At 46.6% G+C, this 22092-nt stretch overlaps 1 protein-coding gene across 3 annotated transcripts in view; it reads right to left on the reverse strand.

Moving 5' to 3' along the window:
* The window catches only part of ADAM12 (ADAM metallopeptidase domain 12), a 323192-nt gene that overhangs the window by 214193 nt on the left and 86907 nt on the right, over positions 1 to 22092 (reverse strand). For all 3 annotated transcript variants that reach the window (XR_012077674.1, XR_012077673.1, XM_072972099.1), the window contains exon 3: positions 21946 to 22019. Coding sequence is in view for 1 of the 3 variants with exons in the window: in XM_072972099.1 (XP_072828200.1) it covers positions 21946 to 22019 (74 nt within the window). In the remaining 2 variants the exon portion in view is untranslated. The remainder of the gene's footprint in view (positions 1 to 21945; positions 22020 to 22092) is intronic.

Here is a 22092-nt window from a genome sequence, read left to right on the forward strand (position 1 = left end):
ATCGCCACTAGCCAGCCGGCTCTGCCTGTTAGGGAAGCCAGCTAAGGGCGCTGCCCGCAAACGAGCCCGCTGGGAGACCCGGAGACATCTGCTTACTGTTGGACGGCAGAGGCTGGACAGGACGGGGGGACGCCCACCCCCGGGAGGAAACTCTGGGACCTCTGACAGCTCTTGGACTCACTTTTCATTAGGGGTTCTTCAGGCACCACCCAGCTCATCCTTGTCTGGGGGCTCCCGGGGCCCAGAGCACTGTGTGGGGGTGGGGCTGGGCCAGCCACAAACGAGCCGCGGTTCCTGCCTGGTCTGGGCTCGCACAGATTTGGTCAAAGGAGCCACGGGCACCAGTGAGGTGGGTCCCCATTTTTCTCCACCAGCCCCCAGTCCTGCCTCTGGAGTCAAGCAATTACCAGGCACAGCCAGATGCTGAGGGCCAGCGCGCCGGGCAGGGACATCATGTCCCTTCACCTGGCTCTGCTCTCTCAGGCGGAGCCGTTCAGTTGCTTCCCCAAGGCTCCCCACGCCCCTCCTGGGCAGCAACACTAGTCACCGCAACCCCCACCCCCACCCCAGGCCCATCCCTCCCCTCGGAGACTCCGGAGGATGCTGCATGCGCTGTTAGCCAGGGGAGTGCAGGAACCCGCCTGGCTCTGCGTCTCAGCTCTCTCACTGATCGGGCCGGTGCCTCGCCTTCCACATCTGTGAAACAGGGACAGTCACAGCAGGCAGCTCCCAGGCGTGACGTCAGGAAGAAACACAGTAATGTGGATAAAAGTGCTTAGCATGGGTTTGTGCTCCATCCAGCCACCTCAGCTGTTTCGGTAGCCATTCAGCTCCAGGGCCAACCTGCAGCCTTGGCAGCCGTGTGACCCCGCAGTGGCCCCTCTCCTGAGAGTGGAGACAAGCTCCTTCTCAATTTGGGACTCAGCCCCTTCCCAGGGGACACTCTTCCTGTCTCCTGCCCTATCCTCCTCGCCTTGCTCACAGGGTCCTGTTCCCCAGAGTCGCCCTCACCCAGGCCCCCCTCCCTGGTGCTCCCAGACTGTCCTCCCTGCCCTGGGATTGCAATGGGGGGCCCACAGGAGCTTCCATCTTTCTGGGGACAGGGCTGCTAGCGCTTCTGTGGTCGCATTCCCAGGTTCCCCCCCGGCCCCCTGAGCTGAGCTGCTCAGCAAGTTGCCATCTCTGGGGAGCCCCCTTTCCTGGTGGGCATTTTCTCACATGTGCCGAAATCATATCAAGACAGGAGGCCTCAGAAATGTCCCAGTGGGGTAAAACTGTCATTCATTCATTCATTCATTTTTATTTCATTTTTTTATGAAGGATCTGGGGATTGAACCCAGGACCTTATGCATGCTCAGTACGTGTTCTACCACTGAGCTATGCCCCCCAAAACTGTAATTAGATGTCACCTCCCCTCCCTGACGTCGCCCCCTCCCTTGAGGCATGGAGCACATGCATTCTGGCCGCGACCTGCCCTGGTCAGCGTGGCATTTGGAGAAGCGCTGCTCTCCAGCCACCAGAAGTGGGGGTCATCGTGGACAGTTCTGGGGATGGCCCTCTTTGAGCTTATCTGCCAGCTTCTCCTGCAGCACTTCACTCCTTGAGGCTCCCAATTGGGAGCCCCAGCTCAGAGCAGCCTCACCACCGACTGCCAGCCTTCAAGGTCACGTGCCTGGTGTGGCTTCCTGCGTGTCCCTTCGTTACTCCACGGAGGTCTGTGAGGCTCGATAACTGAACACAATCAGGCCTCGGGCTCTGACCGACTTTGGAAAGCAGAAGGTGCTCATTTTTCATCCCAGGAAGTAACCTTGGATACGGAGAACCTCAGACTGCGTCCTGAGTGAGTCAAGTTCACGCCTGCACTTCAGCCCCAGCCTCCCGCAGCTCCAGCCCCTCAGATCCCACACACTGTCCTCACCACACCATCCAGTAAGGCTCCTTGAACACTGATAAGGTGCTGATGGCCATGCTGTTCAAGTCTAAGAAAACAAACAGCAAAGGTTTCCAGGAAAACTCTTTTTGAAACCCCAGCATGAAACAAAGTTGTCTGTGGTGCCCCACTTTGCGTAACACGCTTCCCTCGTGTGGGGAGAAGCCCTCATGGTCACAGCCTGCGTTTTCCTGCCCTCTGGATCCACAACAAAGTGTCCAGCTCCAGGAGGGCTGTGTCCAGGGACACTGAGTGACGGTGCAGAGGGGATGAGACTAACTGTCCAGGCTAGAGATGTCTGCACAGAGGCGGTGGGGGCCTGGGGGGCACACGGGCTGGAGAGTGATGGCATTACCTCTGCTACCTCCACCGGGAGCCAAATCCAGGCAGTGTGGACTGCCCAAGGGCTTCCCGAGTCAGGAGCAGTGCAGGGGAGGAGGTGGGCAGGGTCTGTTGGGCACTTAACCTGCCCAGAGTAGCCCCTTCGTGTCAGTCCTCCCTGGGGGCTGTGGACCTACACCAGCCTGGCCCTCCCTCCGCAGTGGCGCTCAGCCTGCTGCCTGCTCAGCTCGCCCTGGGACCCTTACGAACACTGGTGCCTGGGTAAAAGTAAATCAGGTTGGCCTCCCCTCCTAGGGGCTCTTTTTTTTAAGCTCTCCAGTGACTACTGTGCAAGCAGGATGGAGAACCACTGGTCTAACCCATAGCAACCATACTTTCTGAATGAACGAATGGATACACAAACAGCCCAGAGCCCCACAGCCCCATAACCGTGGAGGAGGAGTTCCAGTGTATGAGGAAACACGCACTGCCCTGAGTCTACCCCCTGGAGCCCTTGGTTTAGTTTCCAACCTCACCATTATGTGAAACATGGGCACTGGGGCAAGTGCCCGAACCTCCCTGCTCTTAGAGTCTCCCTCCGTAGAAGGGACAAGATGACCCTTGAGGTCCCTGCATTCACTGTGCCCTCAAGCATCTGGCACCACGAGCACCCACTGTGTGCAAGGCTCTGTCCTGGGTGCTGGGATTCAGCGGGGACCAGACCAGCCCCTGTCCTCCCGGAGCTTACCTTCCAGCAGACGTTCTCACTTCCATCTACTTCCACCCTGGACCCAGGACCTCGCACGTGCTAAGCACACACAGCCTAGTCGATGAGCCTAGGAGTCTACTTCACTTATCTGGGCAGTAGCCCAGTTCTGAGACCCAGAGAGGAGATCAAATAAAACAAGAATAACTGGAAGAAAATTTCCCCTGAGTCACGGGGAGGAGATGAGGTTAAGTAGGAGCCGTAAGGGGACGGGGCGATAGTGGATTTATCCAGAAATCGCTCATCTTAATATCAAGATGGCAAAGGCTGGCTCTTTACCATTTCATCATATTTATTCCTAACAAGTACTGTTCCTTTGGCTTTGAAGGGGGAGTAACAGTAATAATGATGATGATGATCAAGGAACGCCTGTGGCTTTAAGCTTCCCACGTTTAGCTGGGCACTCGCTCATCCCTTCTTAGCAGCTGCCCATCCACTGTCCCCCCCCAAACCCCGGGCTCCCCGATCCGCTGCTGTGTGCCTGCCCAAAGCCCACAGCTCCCACTCCTGCCCCTTCTTCCCTGAACGTTTACGCCTTTGCCTAGGTGTTGCCAGGCTGGACTGTCTTTCATTTGAGAGCCACCATCTAACCCTAACATGTCTGCAAAATACAATGACGAACAACCGGCGCGCTCCAAGGACAGACCAGGAAGGAATGATGTAAGACAGTGATGTCCCAAGGCCAGGCTGTCAGCTGTACTCACCCCAGGCTTCTCACCAACAAAATGCTGAAATAAGTAACCTTGGAACATCCGCGTCGTCTGCAGCTCTGGGGTCAGATGCTCCCTTTGTATGGAATGGACTGTTCGCTGCTTAGAGAGAGCAGGAGCTGTACTGATTCTAGCAAAGTAACTCTTTCTGATCCAAATAAGATATAGGGCGAAGAAGGGCTTCTCTGTGCACATAAGAATCTATTATTTTCCCCAACTTTCTCAAATGCACAGGTGTGATAATTTATTTCTATGCTGTATTAAAAAAACATTTTATGGACTCTTTAAATAAAATTCAATGCACAATAATAAAAGAAAAATGGGGAAATATGACCTGTCACGGCAACCATGTAAGAATTACATCACATATAAAATACTACAGCTGCTTCATAAAATAACTTTCATCCATCAGCCGTGGAGATGGCAGGGCAATATAACTGTCCACATTTTACAGAGGTAACAACCAAGACAGAGATAAAAATATATAAGCGCATAGGTTAGAATGAAACAAGAATCAGCCCTCCCATGGATTCAGGAAAGACTCAGCTGAACAAATGATGCCAGGCATTCATAAGCAGGTGACCTTTAAACCAGAGTTCATGGGTTTCTGGACAAAGGGAGGTGCTCTTGTGAGCACTGAGCCTGGGGACAGCTAGGAAGCTCGGTTCCTGGCCTGTTAGTCAAGGTTAAGGGCAATCCCAGAGCAAAGATGATTTCTCAGATTTCACAATGAGAAGACACCAAAAGGATCGTTGACCATCATACATCTACGGCATTTGTCTCTATATTCAATTTATATAGAGAAATGCACCCATCACCGATGGAGCTGACTGTCTGCTAACAATGTCTAATCTAATCAGCCACACATTTCAAGTGTATTGCATAAGTTAATTATTCACATTGCTTTTCCCCATTTCACATCTCACTAAACACTTTTATTTGAAATCTTTGTCATCACTGGAGTCTTTCCGAGCCATCTAACAGTCTTCTAGACACAGCATCTTCACCTGCATCTGAAGAGTCTGGGATTCAGTCATTTTCCCTGATTATTGCATGTTACTCAGGCTGCACGGCCTCTGGGCTTGACGGTCTCACCAGCCCTCACAGCGTTTGCTGATGGGCCTCTGACGCCCACGCACGCACCCCCCATCTCACTCTCAGCACAGCAGTCAGGGTACCATTTTGAAAATGCAAATGGCATTGCTACCCGACTTACAGCCTTCGGCGGCCTCCAGAGCACACAGGATAGAGCCCTGACGAGGGGCTTGGTGGGGTCTGGTCTTTGTCAGCCCTTGGCTGGCTGCCAGGCCATTCTCCGAGCTTTCGCCGTCTGGGCCTCAGCCAGCACCTCCACGCCCCCAGCTCCTCCCCACCTGGGCCTGCGCGCCTCTGTGCGCTCAGCCTGAAGCTCACCTGGCTGCTTCCACGGGTGATGGTGCCTTTCCTGGTTTGCCAAGACCGAGATACCTTTCCTGCTCTCGTTTCTACTGTCAGAAGCAATAACGGCGTAATTCATTCTTTGCAGCCTTACTCATTTGACCCAATAATCTGCAAGCTCTCAGGGGACAAGACTGGTCCTCCTTTGCTCCCCACTGTACCCCTGTGTTTGCACAATGCCTGCTCTGTAGTGGAGAAGCCAAAATGTTGGTTGAATTAATACCAGCTAACATTTAAGGGACATTAATTATGCCTTAGGATCTAGGCTAAGTCCTTTCATGGACTGCTGATTTAATTCTTTCAACAAAAGGATCATCTTGGTGATCCCCGTGTTACAGACACCACACTGAGGCTTAGAGAGGCCAGTTCCTATGTTCACACAGCACAGCCGGGGTTTCATCACGATGATCAGATTCCTAGCTGATTGCTTCCCATTTATCTGATAAAATAAATAACCTTCTTGGAGATCCAAGTGAACGTGACACAGAACAAAAACACGTTTTCAAAAAAGGAGATTTAAGAGGACAAACAAGACTCAGTCCAGTTGAATCATAAGTTCACGCAATGAGCAGGAGCCCTGGTGGCTCCAAAAACCCTCCTTTCAAGATGTCTGCAAAGTTTGTTTACTACCAAGAGGTACGACATGTTTTCCTTAATAACAGAAAACAGGACGTCACTCATGTTTGTTTGTTTGTTCACTTCAAAGTTCTCAGCCCTGCGATCGGGTCTGAGATAGCTAAACCTTTTACGTGAGAAAACGCAGTTCCAGTGCTTGACGCGCAGATGTGAGCTTGCCGCCCTGGGTTCTCTCGTTCTCCGTCTCTGTGGCCTTGAACGACCCTTCGTCACTGTCTACACATGGGTTAGAGAGAGCACCCCCTCCACCAACCTCTGAAGGAATAAAGGACCCTCTGAAGATTAAACCAGTGCAATACAACTGACTTAGCTGGTGGATCTCTTCCTGAAAAAGTTTCAAAACCCTCATCGCCTGGTTTGGTGGGACAAACACTTAACACTGAAAAAAAAAATGTCTTTCAGCTAAACTGAGGGAAATAGAGTTGGCCCGTTAGTGGCAGGAGGAAGCCAGGGAGGTGCAATGGTGACAGGTTCCTTGAAGAACTTAGAAATAAAGGGAATGAACATTTTCTCTGTGGGTTAAACCAGGAAATCAATAGGAAAGGGAGGAGTTCCGCCCATGACGCTTCAAAAACAAACTCACAGAAAAAGGCATCAGATCTGTGGTTACTAGAGGCAGGGTGTAGGGGCGGGCACTAGATGAAGATGGTCGAAAGGCACAAAGGTCCAGCATAAGACAGATAAGCTCTAGGGATGTCATGTACCACGTGCCAAAGATGCTTGACACGGCTGCACATGACAAGCGCAAGCTGCTAGGAGAGTGAATCCTGAGTGCTCATCACAAGGGAGATTTTTTTCTGTTTTTTCTATGAGATGATGGACAGTCACTACTTGCTGTGATGATCAGCTCGTGACGCCTGTGAGTCAGGTCATCACGCTCTACACCTGATGCTTACACAGTGCTGCATGTCAGCTGTATCTCAGCAAAACTGGGGGAAAAGAGGGAGTTCTCTCTTTATCCACGGAAGTCCCCCTTGAACAACGAGTGGCCTCCCAGGGCAGAGGCTGGAAGGTGTGTTTGGAGACCTCGGGGGCCAGCAGCAGTCCAACAGGTACGACCTCTACGGCCAAAAGAGGGACTTGGGGACAGAAAGGGCAGCTCTGGAGAAATCCAGAGTGGGGCGTCCAGCCACAGAGACAGGAACAAGGCGGGCTCACCCAGCACGGTTGAGGAGGGAGAGACACTGACTGTGGGGGCCGCCGAGGTTCTGTTCCCTGGAACAGGGGCCTGTTGTCAGCAGGAGTGGCTCACTGGGCCTCGCTCTGCCCTGAATTAACAATTGGAAAAGATACATGCACCCCAGTGTTCACTAGCATTATTTACAAATGCCAAGATTTGGAAGCAACTGAAGGGTCCAAAGGAGACAAGATGACTGGATAAAGAAGATGTGGTGTGTACACATACATATACACAGTGGAATATTACTCAGCCATAGAAAAGAATGGCTTTTGCCGTTGGCAGCAGCATGGATGGACTGGGAGGGCATCATGTTGAGTGAAACAAGTCAGACACAGAAAGACAAATACTGTATGATGTCACTTATATGTGGAATCTCAGAAATACAACAAACTAGTGAATATAACAAAAAAAGCAGCAGACTCAGATACAGCGAACAAATTAGTGGTTATCAATGGGGGGAGGGGTGACACAGAGGCAGGAGGGCGGGGTGTAAAGCACTGGGTGTGAGCCAGGCTCAGGATATATGTACAACACAGGGAATACAGCCAATATTTTGTAATAATTGTAAATGGAAATTAACCTTTCAAAATTGTATAAAAAAATTTTTAAGTAAAAAAAAAAAACAAAGCTAATTTATTAAGCATTATTATAGGCTGGGCACTCGGCAACACGCCATACTAGGATCACATGACTGAATCCACCTCAACTCTAGGGGGTACTATTCCCATTTCAGAGATGAGGAAACTGAGGTTTTGAGAAGTTAAGCATTTGGCCAGAGTCCCACAGAGAGTAAACAGTGTGGAAGCTCCGAGTCTGACCTCTCCCTCCAGGGCTGTGGCTTTGCCACCTGACTGTCTCCCCAGTGCTCCTCTGGATGGCTTAGCCTTGCCCCTTCTTCCAGTCCTGATCATTGACTCGACTGCCCAGGGCCTCTGAGAACGATTCCAGTTTAGATGTCTGCCACATGTGAGTTTGATCACGGTGACTCAGACCTCAGAAGTCCTGTCAAGAATAATTTCTGGATGTGCATAGTTGGGATGACTCCAGAGGTCATGATCCAGCCTTTGAGGTTAGCAGCCACCCCCGGTGACCAGGTAACACCTGAGTCACCGTCTACAAGCACCAGCCATTTTGCCATAGATGTTCCCGAACCACCAACTGGTCTCCTCTCTGCTGTCCAGTCTGTCCTGGGAAAATAGAACAGATTACCTGGAGCCACCTCTCAAAGCCGCCTGCTGAATTATCTGTGTTCACAGGCAAACCTGGATGCAACTTTACATTTGAAAAGTTGACCTCTGTTCCTGCCTGGGATTCTCATAAATCAAAAATGGTGAGTGTTTACAGCAGAGTCCAAAGGGAGAGCTGTTGGGACAGCCCCAAACACTTAAAAATTCTCTATGGGGACCAAGAAAGCTTCACATGAGGACAGGAGACTGGAGGGACTAATCGTCGATTTTCATCTGGTTCTCGTTTAGAGAAACTGGGCTCCCGGGGAAAAGGGTAAAAATAAAAATTGGAAGCAAAAATAAAAAATCTTTAAAGGCAAGCAGATTCCCACATTCTGAACACATAGAGGTTTATACTCGCAATTCGACTCTTTCCTTCAGGCCATTTAGTTGTTCGGATGGCTTTCAGGCTGTGAAGGAGGCAATATGAAAACCTGACATGAACTGGTGGGGACTACGGCCACAGTCCCAAACAGGAGAGTTGTGTTCAAACCCCAAGATCATCAGTCTTAAAACAGGGGGGGTTCGCTTTGGCAGAGCCACAGCGATGACGTCTGCCCCTGTCATGACGCCCCAAAGGCACCGTGACAGAAACAGACCATCCACAGATCACACCAGGAAATAGACAATTGTGTGGTATGTCATATATATTTAGTTATATATTTGTGTACACATATATACAATATATGTGTATGTGTGTCTACTAATATATGCACACATGCTACAGATACTGGTAAATTTAAAGCAACTAAGATTGTACTTAGAAAGAGGCAAAAATGACTCAATCGGTTGGAGAAAAAGGCAGGACAAAGACTGGAAGAGGAAGAGCAATATACTATTTCTCTAATTTCCCTATTACATTAATCAGAAACTGTAATTTCCCAATGCCCCATGGTGAGTATCTGTTTTAAATCAATTCAGACAAGCCCATTTTCCATATCCCAATGCCCAGAGCAACGTCTGATGTGTTGTCTGCTGAATGGATGAACCAATACACAACCACACAAGAATAAACAGTCCGTGCATTACAGAGAGCATCAGGCACCTCAGTACCAAAATGTGAAAAGTGAAAATGGCAGAACACATCCCAGACTGGAAGTCTTTCTCTCCATTAATAAAAAAGGATTATAATACTTTTTAATACTCTGCATATAAAGGTTGGGAGGAAATAACATTCAATCTTACCTTCAAAGGAGCCCTAATTTCTGTTTCTAAAACAAAATATACAGATTATTTCCAGGGCATGAGTCCCATTTACACTGCTGTAGAGGTTTTTGAAAAGCCACTGAAAGTACACCATGAACTAATAGATTTTTCTAAACATAGTTCATCGGTTACTGGTTCAACCTACCAAAATGAACCATTGCATCCTATAATGACCGATATTTATGTAATATCATATATTACAGAATGTGTGAGGATATATAAGTGTATTTATTTATGTCAGTACAGACATTTAATTACAGCTACATTCTGAGAAACCCCACTCTTCATATAATATTTGTATTTGCTTTCACTATCTCCACTTACAGGAATCCCATGGCAATGAGTAAAGAAAAAAAGATGTTAATTCACCAAAATATTTAGCTTTTTCTCGTTCCTGGCAACAGAAAGTGATCACTTTTCTTAAACCCATTTCAATGACAGCGCCCTCTGCAAACCCATTACTATTTCCTTTCAAAGAGGTCAGAAGGGAAGAAGAAACATGTGTTTGAAAAAGCAGTATTGGCCACTCTTGAGTGTGGACAAAAGAAGTGGGTAGGTTTTGCCACAAAAAAAAGTGCTTAATTTTGTGGCTACGGAGCACATACAAAAGAATGTAAAAAATGAGCCCTAAAGAGAACACTCACATATCCATCACTGGGTTTGAGAAACAGCGTAACTAGAATCTGGAGGCTCCTTGCTGCCTTTCTTGTATCACCATATTTGCTTTTAAAATAACTTTCAAAGGCTTTAAGGAGATTAAGGTCGCGATCACATATCAGCACATCTTGAAGGCCCCCGACTTCCATCAAAGGTCATCAGACCGTGGGGTCGCCTCCTCCCCTGGGCACCTCCCACCAGAGTGGGTCTCCATCCTGAGAGTGGGTATCCCAGGCTTGTCTCACAGTGCTGGCCACGCGCTTCCCCGAGTGGCCACGCACTTCCCCGAGTGCACACACCTCCTTCTGACACGTAATCTCATGTGTTTAAATCTCCCAACAGACAGGCTGCTCCGAGCACAGAGATGCACGCTGGAATTCTTAGGTCTCAGGGAAGCGGAGCTCAGGGCCACGTGGAAGGAGTTACTGATAAAGGTTTCCTGGCTCACTTAAGTCCAACTAAAGAAGAAACCTTGGCTCTCGTAGGAATTGTTTAATCGGTCTCGATGCTTAAATACGATCTGCTCTACACGACTCCACATCAAATATCGTAAGTATGCTTTCTCCAGTGTGATTAGTTCAAGAATTCCTCTGGGAGAAGTAAGAACATAAACTAATTCGGGAAATTACTGAGGCCATAGATCTTAGAGTGGAAATGTGCTCCTGAAAACCGTCCAGTCTAGTCCCCAAACTGATAAGGCATTATTATCCTCAGATTACAGATGAGAGAAGCCAGGTACAGAGAGGTTGATTAATTTGCCTAAAGTCACAAAGCTTACATACACCAGAGATTTCATGTTTCCGTCTCCTCGGTTCTAATGCTTCTCCTTTATAACACACTAAATCTTCTTTGCACCTGAACACATAAAAAGTAAAGCAATGACAGGCATACATTATTCTTCCCCAAATGGTCATCTTCATCATTTCTAGCAGTATGAACTACAATTGTTTCTCTGAAAATGGAGTGAAATACAGAAGCATTAGTGTACTGGGGAAAGGGATAGTCTATACATTTGGAGAAGGTCAATTAATTAATTCATGTTATCTTTTTAGCAACCTTGGTTTTTCTCTGTGATATGATAGGGCATAAACCAACTAATGAATTAACTAATTAATAACACATTGCCATCTACATCAGTCATTATACTTAGGTTCTAACTTGCAAAAATTACCTGGGAAAAGGCATCAGCTTTTTTTTTTCCTGCTCAGAAATCTTTATTCCTTTTTTTTTTCCCCACACATGATTCAACTTTAAGCCTTTGCCTTTTGTTAAAATGCTCTTTTTTTTAAAGCATTAATTTTCTAAACAAAAAGAGATTTGTGTAATGTCTATATAAGTGATTTATGGTCCAATGTAAAAAATACAGGCTTTTGCATGAAGAAGTATCTTTAGATTAAAAGGAGTAATGGAATTAAGTCATAAGCATCATTCTATTAGGTAAGATAATAAATTTGATCCATAATTTAAATGTATCTTAAATGTATTTATTACATTGTAAGCACGGTACTTGAAGTAAGCAGTTAATGTCACTAAATGTTTTTTTCATTTAACCAACCTTCTAACATTCTGTATATTTTGTCAGTATGAATGTACAATAGCATGGGGACTTACTGAAAATATTAATTTCTTTACTTTGTAAAAACTGCACATAAAAACCATATTCCAGAACTCCCAAGGGAACTTTTGTGGGATTGAGATTTGTTAAATGGGTGCTGCCTGGCTGCCAACACCACACGGAGGGAACTTCCTTGGGAGCCTGTCAGACTTTTCAAAGAAAACCAAGAAACTGACCAACAAAATCCTCTAGGCCAGTTAAGACTGCAGAGATGGCCTCCGAAGGGCTGTGAAAATAACTCTACGCATAAATAAATCATCTCCCAAAATAATTTCCCTGCTGTGGGGGTTTGGCTTTATATCCCCTTCTATCTGCCACATGTTTTTCATAAGGAAGAAAATCACACACAAAAAAAGAAAGAAAGAAAGAAAGAAAGAAAGAAACTCTTATTTTCCCCTTATGGTAAACCCACTTCATCCCACAGTGAAATCCACCAGCACACTGAGAGGGGAAAGTGACTATTTCATAACATTTTTAGATAAAGGCTCTTTCTGTTTTTCTCGGGTGCACCTGAACAAGTGTGGCTAGCCTCTGCATCCTTCCAGGTCACAGGTCTTTAAGGAACTTACCACTCTTTCCCTTCAGTGTGACTAAATCTGCTTGCCAGTGAAACAGTTGCTTTAATTTGCCATTGTTGTTGGCATGGAAACAGCCCTTGAAGGGACAGGCGATGTCTGGACCCCAATTCAGACCAGTTTTCGTGCCAGCAACGCTGGGGCCAGTTCCTGCTTTCCTATTCTAACCCCTGAGCACGTGCTTCCATGCAGGATGCAGGGATGCAGCTGATTTTAAAAGGACAAGAAAATCAGGGGCTCCATGGAGTGGTTTCAGGGTCAGGCTTATATCCCGCACTGCAGCAGCTGCTCAGGAACAAGCTCTGCACACTTCTGCACCCCCAAAGAGCCTGTCACAAATGGGGGTGCCCCACAAGGGGCCGTGGAGTGAACCCCCAAGAGTGAGATACTAAATATGGGGATACAGTGGTTACCAGCAGGCAAAGGCAGAGCAATGATGAGAGGAGTTCCCTAAGGAGTGTATCCTGCCTTTTAGCTCAGGCCTCAGGGGAAACCAGCAGTTGACGAGGGAAAGTGGCTCTCTAAACGAATCCCAGCTAACGAAACGAAGAACAACAGAATTAGAACATCACCCTTTGCTAGACCTAAAGAGAGAACTGATCTAGGCATTCACTGGTAAAGGCCACTGACTCTGGCAGGTACAGGTTAGTGTGGAGCTTTACAATGAAAGCATCAGAATGACCTCTGAACCCAGCAATCCATCCAATATCACAAAGTGAGACACGCAGAGGCCAGAGAACTCCTGCCATGATTCAAGAGAAAGACGAGTGCCACCGACGATGTAGTCCTGCTAAAACAGCAGAGCCCAAATCTGATCAAGGCTGTAGATCTAGCCACTGGTTAACAGAAAGCATGGGGACAGAGGAACGCGGGCTGGCCGGCACCATGGGGAGGAAACCAGCAAAATCGAGACTGAAAAATTCGATCGGGCAAGCAACCTGGTGTCACTCACAAGGACTGCAGGATTTGAGAATTAAAAAGAGCAGGGTCGGGGGGTAGCAAGTGGTAGAGCGCATGCTTAGCGTGTATGAGGTCCTGAGTTCCAGTCCCTCCATTAAAATAAATAAGTAAATTAAAAAAACAACCTAACTACCCTCCCCAAAATTAAAAATTAAATTAAGACTTAAAAAGAGGGAACCAGAACCTACATATATAAAAAGACTTCGATGTAGCAGCCGAACGTAACATGGAGACCCTATGTATACCCTGATTCAAACACTCCAATTGTCAACAAGTGTTTCAAGCTCTCTGGAGAGTTAATTTTATTGATTGTCCCATGTGATTAATGAAGAGTCATTATGTCACCCAAACAGAGGCATCGTGGCCCTTCTGTTGAGGACATGGCAACTAGGAAAGGCAAGAGGCTTGCCATAAATACACTCACATCTGCACGTGACCACCCCTGGCCATGCTGCAGGGATGGGGACGGTGAAGTGGCAACCACAAAGCCAGCACCGGCTCTCCATTCGGCCCCCGGAGGCCATCTGGAAATGGCCGGGACAACCATTATTCTCCATCTGGAACGTAGTTCTGGAGAGGAACCCCGAGGACACAGCAGAGCTTCCATCAGAAAGTCCTAAGCCCACAGCACAAGACGGACAGGATGGCGCGTGACACAGTTAGACCTGGAGACCCACTGTCATGTCAAATGGCCTTTTCAAATCCTTCTAAATGTAAAGAAGTCCTTTCAAGGATGCCACACTCTCAAACTGGCACCCAGCGGGGCACCGTTTTGAAAGGTTGATCTTAACTGGTTTAGGCACTTTAAAGTTAAGCCAGGCTGGAGACCAAACACTCTAAAAACGGTGTTCTGACCTTTTCCAATGTCTGTATGACTTCAAAGGCTGACAAGAGGAGGGAAGCGCAAGGGAATTTAGTTCTTATTCAAGGGGGGAAAGAAAACCACCCAATTAGAAAGATCTTAAATGTTAATGCTAAGAGATTTCAACAGAAATCAGAAGGAGCTTGGTCTAGTTAGAAGATTGCTGAAGTCCACATAAGTCTCGTCAATTCCACGAGCCTACAGTCATGCTTGGACTCTGATTTCCTACCGTACTTTCTCCCCTTCATCCAAGTGCAGTGGTGCCCCCTCTGGTGCTGCCCAGTTCCCTAAAATAAGGGATGAAGCTTATTAAGCAGGAATTAGGCAACCTGGAGAGGTGCGTTAACTCGCTGTAGGAAAGAACATTACCAGGGCCATGCATCAGCCAAGACAGAAACCCCATACCGGCAGGAGCTGGCCAGCTGGTGCTTCCCTGCCCATCCCAGCACTGACCATCGGAACCTCCTGCCACAATGGAAATGTTCCTATAGCCACACGTGACTATTAAACACCTCAGCTGTGGCCAGTGTGACCGAGGAACTAGAGCTTCAATCTTCTAAAATTAATTTAAATGGCTTCACGTGGCCAATGGCTGTCCAATTAAAGTATGAATATAACTCCTTGTGGAATATGTTAAAAATACAGATCCCCACGTCCTATCACTGGGGATTCTGGCTCAATAGAGAGAAGAGGGGCCTTTGGAATAAGCTCCCCAGGTAGCCCTAATGCTGGTGGTCCCCCCAAATGCCCTAGAGTGGAAGGAGGGTGAGAGTCCATGTGTGCTCCCGGTGGAGGGGCACACCTGCTGCCTGGAGGCAGGTGATAGGAAGGCCATGGAATAGGACTTGGGAGTGAGCTGGAGCCACAGGCTCGCCCCACCTGGCTCCTGCCTGGGTATTACATGAAGCATGGACACTGCCTGGGGCCATGACAGCTATTCAGATGCTCTCAGGGCCACGGCCAATGTTTCCTGATGTTCCACCCACCGCAGGCTCATGCACTCCAGTTCACAGCCCTCCGCCACTAATATACTTTGGTCAGCTTCAAATATTCATGGATCCTAAAGAAATGCCACATCCAGTTCCACATGATAATCCTCCACAAGTCACCTCCAGACCAGATTCTGTCAAATGTCCACCTTCCTCCAAGACTCAGAGGACCACGTCTTCTATAATCCATGTCTTTGTGTCCCTGACCACTGCTCAGAGGGCAAGTGCTCAGTCCTTTCCTAGGGTTCTCTATTCTGATTGGAGATCATCACTGTTTTCCCAGCATTTCATGTCTAAGAATGATCCTTGACACCTTCCTCCCATCACACCACACAAACTTGAATTTAAATTATCTTACCCACGACGGGCACTAAAAGTCAATAAATGGATGGTTTTCATGGATGCAGGAATGCTTATGACTTCTTCCCCCTCTGATGCATGGATTCACACACAGCATCATCTCCGTGCTGTCTCTACGTCCTTAAGAAGAGCCAATTTTCAGTGACTTAGAAAAAGCTGAACCTGACCGTGCAGTTGAAATAAGGTGGCACTGAGCTGGCAGAAGGAAGGGAAAGGCACTAAGAAATCACATATGGGGTCAGGAGCCAAGCCCACTTCCATAACGACGGGGGCTTCTGGCTCAGCTGCTGTCCATTCTCCCTCCAGAACATTTCTCATCTGCCCCCTTCTCTGAGGCCCACTGCCCTGCTCACAGGCCCCGCCTCCACCAGGCACCGCGGTCCTTGGGAAGCACAGAAGCCCAAGGTCCTGCGTGGACTGGCTGCCATTTCTCTCTCCCTGTCTCCCCGTTGCTCACCAGCACACTGATGGTCTTCATTTCTGAAACACTTCAACGCTTCCTCCCCTGCCCTCGGGAACTTTCCACACGCTCATCCTTCCCTGCAGAACCCCCTGGATGCTGTCCCCCTTTGCCTGGCTCACCCTGTTCACGTACAGCTTAGATGTGGCCTCGTTACACACCTCCCTCCCCAGAGCAGGCTGGGTCTCCTGCTTGCCTTCCTCCGCCCTTAGCACCGCTGTCACTCAGCACTGTTTTGTGATGATCTGTTTAGCGGGGGGCTCCTTGGACTGACCTCCAAGAGGACAAGGACTTGACCTTGCTGACGACTCTCTCGCCAGTGCCAACCATAGTGTCTGGTATTAAATAAATGTCTGTGAATAAATGACTCAATAAATAAAGAAACGGTTGCATTGGTTTATTATTGATTACCGTGATGAGTCATTTGAATGGATGAGGACTCTGACAAAGATTTGTGAGTGACGGAAGGGAAGCTGAGAGGTAAAACATGAGATGAGAGAGTAAAGTTTCTGAGATTCGGTTTTGCCCTCATTGGTTTAGTCAATAATGAGAACCCCCCCCCCGCCCCCGGCAAAGTAAGGCTGGAGGTTCTGACAGGCAGGCGAGGCGGCTTCTGTAAGAGAAGAAATGGGAAGAAACAGTACTCTCCACACAAAGATTTAAAAATTCTAATTCCTGAGGCCGTCAAGATTGTGAAATTAAGACCCTGACAGCTACAGGGACCCAAAGGATTGGCAAACTCACCCTTTCCAGCTCTTGTCAGAATTGAGATGTTCGGCCAGCACCAAGACTTACAGGCAAAGATTAGGCATAACCTGACCTCCGCTAACTGAGGACATTTGAAACAGGACATAGTTATGATGAAGCCAAGGATATAATTGGGTGAAATAACTAATGTCACCGGATCCACAAGAATATGTCACTGAATCATTCAAATCTGATCATTAAAAATAACGAGCTCTAATCTCTCGGCGCTGACCGTACACAGACTTTTATTCCGTTTTGCACATTAGGATACAAGCAGCTTGTGGTTGGAAGCAAAGCTGGGTTTCAGAACCTGGTTTCTCGAGGCCAAACCCTGTGTTTTTCCCAGAAGTTTTCCCCTTGACTGGGCAGTTTCTCGCACCAGCCAGGACAGCCCTTAAACCTCCTGCTGAGTCACTGCTGGCTGGGTCCAGGCTGTCCGTGTTCCATCACGTACATCTTTGAGCGCCAGAAGGTGCCCACCACAGGCCGGCGCACGCGCAAGAGGGTGGAGGGGGGCATTAGGACCCTGCCCCTGACCTAAAGGACGTTTCTGGTTGGTGGGAGAGGTGATGAGAGTCCAACTGTGCCATGAGAACAGTGGTAGGCAGCTCTCAAACATCATGCTTGAAACAGTGCAGAGGTCAGGGCTCTGCGTGTGGCCTGACCGGGGCCACCACACAGCAGGACAGCTCTCCAGTCGGGACCCAGCCCCGGCACCTGAGCACACATGGGTGGCAGCCATCTTCCAGCAACCACATCACCTCAGGGGGTCACGTTGGGTTTGCAGGTCTCATCACAAGGACTACTGGTCAACTTCCTTCTGAACTTACAAGGTTTATTTTTTTGTTAACCCAAGCATAGGACTTTACATTTATCCCCATTAAATCTCATCTTGTTAGTTTTGGCCCATTGATATAAACTGCTAAAATCTCCATAATCCAGATTCTGCCACGCCGAACAGTTTTCACCCTCCAGCTTTGTGTTGCCAAGAAGTCTGATCAACGCACCTTGTATGTCTTCATAGAGATGAGCTGAAAAAATTGTGGGCCAGGATGAGGCTGTGTGCACAGCTCTACCACCACTGCCAGCTATCTCGGTCCACCGGTCCAGCACCGTTTACTTCAACCTGAACGATGGATGAATATCCTCTGCGTAGTTATTCAGCCACCTGCTAATCCACCCAGTGTTGTCTCTGCCCTGGCTGAAAATCTCCATCCTGCATCCTGATACTCTGAGCTATTGTCTGATAAATGCCCGCTCAAAGATTGATGCCCATGTTTGACAAATTTAAAATGCTCCTTTCTGCAACTGTGTTAGAGTGAATATTCATTCAAGTGGCCCCTTAAGAGATGTCTGGAATTTTTCCAGATGGGAGAAAAGTCTGTGCCAAAGTTCTCCTAGCTCAGAGACACCCCAGATAGAAATCGAGGGGGCCACGGACTTCCCCCGGCAACTGCCTCCACCAGTGACGGACAGGGCTTGGAAGGCGAAAGCTCGGTGGATTTGAGATGTTGCAGGGAGTATGATCTGTCGCCATCAGTTCTCATTATCCTAAACTGGAAGAACGGATGTCTAAGCTGGCCAGCCTGTCCAATAAAGCATTTTGATCAAAGACGCAGTTGCATCGAGCACCTGTGTGAGCAATGGCCTGGGAGTCCGTGGGGACACAGCAGAGTTATGGAAGGTGTAACGCTGGTTCCTGCGGTTAGGTCCACAGGCAGGCGGCAACACTGAAAAACGCTTCTCGTGGGAAGCTTTGAACTGCTTTAAACATTCAATTATGGCTACACAAACACAGACTTAAGTGAACAGCACCGGATCTTTGCACAAATTAAAGATGCTAAAAGGCAAATAAGACAGGTTCCCCGAAACAACCACACAACACGAATTCAGCCCTGCTTCATGAAGAGTTGGTTTACACGAAGGGTTTCTGACTAAGGTGACCTACGTGCCTTTCACCATGAGCTTTAGATCACGGCGTTTAGGATTTAAGGCGCTGAGGCCACTTCCATTTTGGTCACGATTAAGCAGGTTTTTAACGAAAATAGATTTCTGGACGTAGTCAGTGGGTAGAGAGCTTTCGCCCTGTGGAAGTTTCCGGAGGCCTTTCTAACATCCACCCTTCCCTTTCTATGAATAATGAATGCTTCAACATTCTTTCCAACCATCTTCAAGTTTTCGCAGCAGCTTTTTCCCAGAATAAAAAGTTTCCTAAATTTAATAATAATATTTTCTGGTTGCAAAACATTAATAAAGTAAATATCTTCTGAATTTTTCTAGTAAACGTGGACATGAGTGTAATTTTGAGAGAAAAACTGAATGCCATGTAAACGATGACCTGACATGCCGTTTACACGGATTATACCATCCGTGCTACTCATCATTGCAAAGATCTCCATCATTGTCTTTAGATGTACTACCGTGCAGTCCTTTAATAGCTGAGTCATGCATTAGTTAATCAGTCTCCTACTGACATCCTTTTAGGTAAAACATCCTGCAGTGAGCATCCTTGCACACAGGGCTGATTCCCACCTGAAGGCGGATACTGACCAGGTCACTATCTGGTCAAGCTCTCTGCTCTGCTGGTTGTTAAATATTTGCATTTACCTTGCTTGTTCGCACATCCGTCTTTGGGTTCTTATAGCTTCATTTGGAGAAATTCTCTAATTGGATATACTGGGCAAGTTAAAAATTCTATTTTATACTGGGACGGTTGATTACCTGCTGTGCCTGACAGCTTTAAGAGCCAGAAGGGTGCAAACATTTCATTCTACCTATAAAATTGTACATTTTTTTTGTTATTGTCTCAAAAGTGAAGTTCTTCTGGAAAACACATGTAACCTTTTAAAAAAATTTGTTATACTGAAGTATCTGGAGGGGTGGATTATTAAAATAGTAATATTGCCATGCTCTAGTTTTGAAATTTTTATTTTTAACAAAACAAAATCGCCACAGTTAGTGTAAGTAGCAGAACTGAAACAAAGCCATGAAATATCACAGGAACATATTAAATGATCTCCATATATTTTTCTAAATGTACGTTGACAGCAAAGTTGGGAAGAGAGCAATAAATAAAAAAGAGGTCGTTTTATGTTTTCCACTTTTCTAGTTCTGAGATTATTTTGTGAAAGGCCCAGGAACGGAGGTGAGCAAATGAAGGCACCCTTTAAAATGATCTCTTATACAAATTAGCCGCTGTCTTGTAGTCAACGTGCACCATGCCATCCACCTAAATCATTTTCAAAGGGAGCCATGAATAAGGCTGGCAAATCACTTTACCGACTCAGAGAACCAGACGGACTCTAAGCAGTGCATTTCCTAATGAAAAAGTACGTCCATTAAAAGTGTAAATGAAAAAAGTAGTAAATCAGATTACACACAGACCACGATATAAACTAGGAAGACAACAGAAGCAACTCCTTTTTTATAAGAAAAAACTCTATATGAATGTTCACCAAAATATTAACCAGAGCTGTGTTTGGTGGTAGGGGTACTTTTTTTGGCGGTGGGGGGCAGTGGGGGTAGCTCCTGTTTTTCTTACCCCTTTGGTTTTCAATTTTCTGCACTGGACATGTATTCCTTTTATAGTGAAAACAAATAAGGTTTTTATTATGTCCACTTCCGTCCCTCCACCGGCAGCCCTAACAGCATCTAAAGGTACAGGATCGGTCTCACTTACACCATTTGCCACATTCCTCCAACAGGCTGACAGCAGGAACAGTCACAATAAAAACACTTCCCAAGTCCAGCTGCCAGTCCTAAAATCCCACCGAGGAAGCTTGTCTTCTTTGGCTCTTTCAGTGAATACCTAGTTTTATCCACTGAGATACTTTCAAAACCATGTACAAACAGCAGGGTGCAAAAATTAAGATGTCCTATCATACTTCTACATGAAAAAAAAAAGAGCAGGAAAATATTTACTTTGCTAAGAGACACATCAAAAGCAATATACACCTTCCACCCAGTGCCCTCGGTATCCGCGATCTGTGCCTGAACCTCCATTTTAAGATCATGAAGTCACAAGAAAAGCTAAAAACATATTATTGACTGCTCACGAAAGCTGTTAACCCATCTAATGGTGAGGGGGAAACACGAAAGAAATGCAAAGAGGCAGGCTGCAGAGCCCAAGACGCAGGTCATGCTATTTTACATATATTCACTTAAAACACATTCACTTTTTAATACATATTCAGATGCATTTAAAATTGTATCTATTGTTTTAAATATATAATTGCTGTTGGCCGTGGCGTCAGACCCTGGATGTGAGAATTGGCCATTCACGATCTCGTTCATCCGATTTGCTCAGGACCCTCAAATCCAAGCACCGATACAAGGAAGTAAGAGATCTGACTCGTTTACACGGAGGTGCTGAGTCAGATGCTTATGACTCGGTATCTCTGCAGAACTCATTCCAGGGAAGCAATCTTATCCACACTGTCATCTCAGCAGAAAATCAGCATTTCACTGAAGGGTGAGGAACAGGACGCAGTAATTTTGGAAGAGAGAAACTCCTATTTTGAATCAAGCATGACTTGGGAGCTTGATTTATATCTTTAAATACGATTGCTTCTTAGGGAAGCTCGATTCTTTTCTGGGACTAATCAAATGGAATAGTAAGTGGTCCTTTCGGTCTGAGGAACCCACGGGCAGAGCCACAGAGGGTAAAAACATGACAGGAATATGAGCTGTCTTACTTAGGCTTTGAAGCAGGCACATTCTTCTCCTGGGACAGCATACACAAAATATGTAATAACATCCAAGCGCCACAGAAAAAAATATAATACCATTTTCTGAAAATTTATATAATTTTGCATAACAGGGCCAAATTTTTCAATAAAAAGATAAAATAAATACTTTATACCACTGGAGACAAGCTCTGAAAGATAAAATAAACTCTTGCTATTTCTCAAGGAAAAAAAGAGTTTCTACCCATCTGAAGCTGTTTCTCCTTATATAACCCAGGAATTGCCGAAAGTCAACTAATTATAAAAGACTGTTATTGGAACAGAACAGAGGATGCTAAAATTCTATCCTTGAAAAAAATTGGGCTCTGAAAAAAAGAAACATCAGAATTATGAGAAAAACCTGCTGAGCCTGAAAGTTCTTTTTTAGAGTGATAAAATTCTTTATATATCCATTGGATCATTTTTTTGAAGTTAATTCCAGCCCTCAAATTCAAATTGGGATTACGAATCCACACATTTAGATCTGTGTCTCTAAATGCCAACGTAAATTACAGAGCACTTTTCAGTCCACACTGCCTTCACTCTCTCCTATCATGACATAAACAGGAATTAACTTGACTTACTCATTTCTTTCCAGATTTATGATCAGTTCTTTGCTTTCCAGTTGTATTCGAAAATTCAACACTCCTGGATGATTCTGCAAGATAAATAAGAGAAGTCAGTTGAAAACCACTTTGCTCCGACTTGCCAATATCCGAATATGCGCTGTA

Source organism: Vicugna pacos, chromosome 11 (assembly GCF_048564905.1).
Source record: "Vicugna pacos chromosome 11, VicPac4, whole genome shotgun sequence".
Taxonomy (NCBI): Eukaryota; Metazoa; Chordata; class Mammalia; order Artiodactyla; family Camelidae; genus Vicugna; species Vicugna pacos.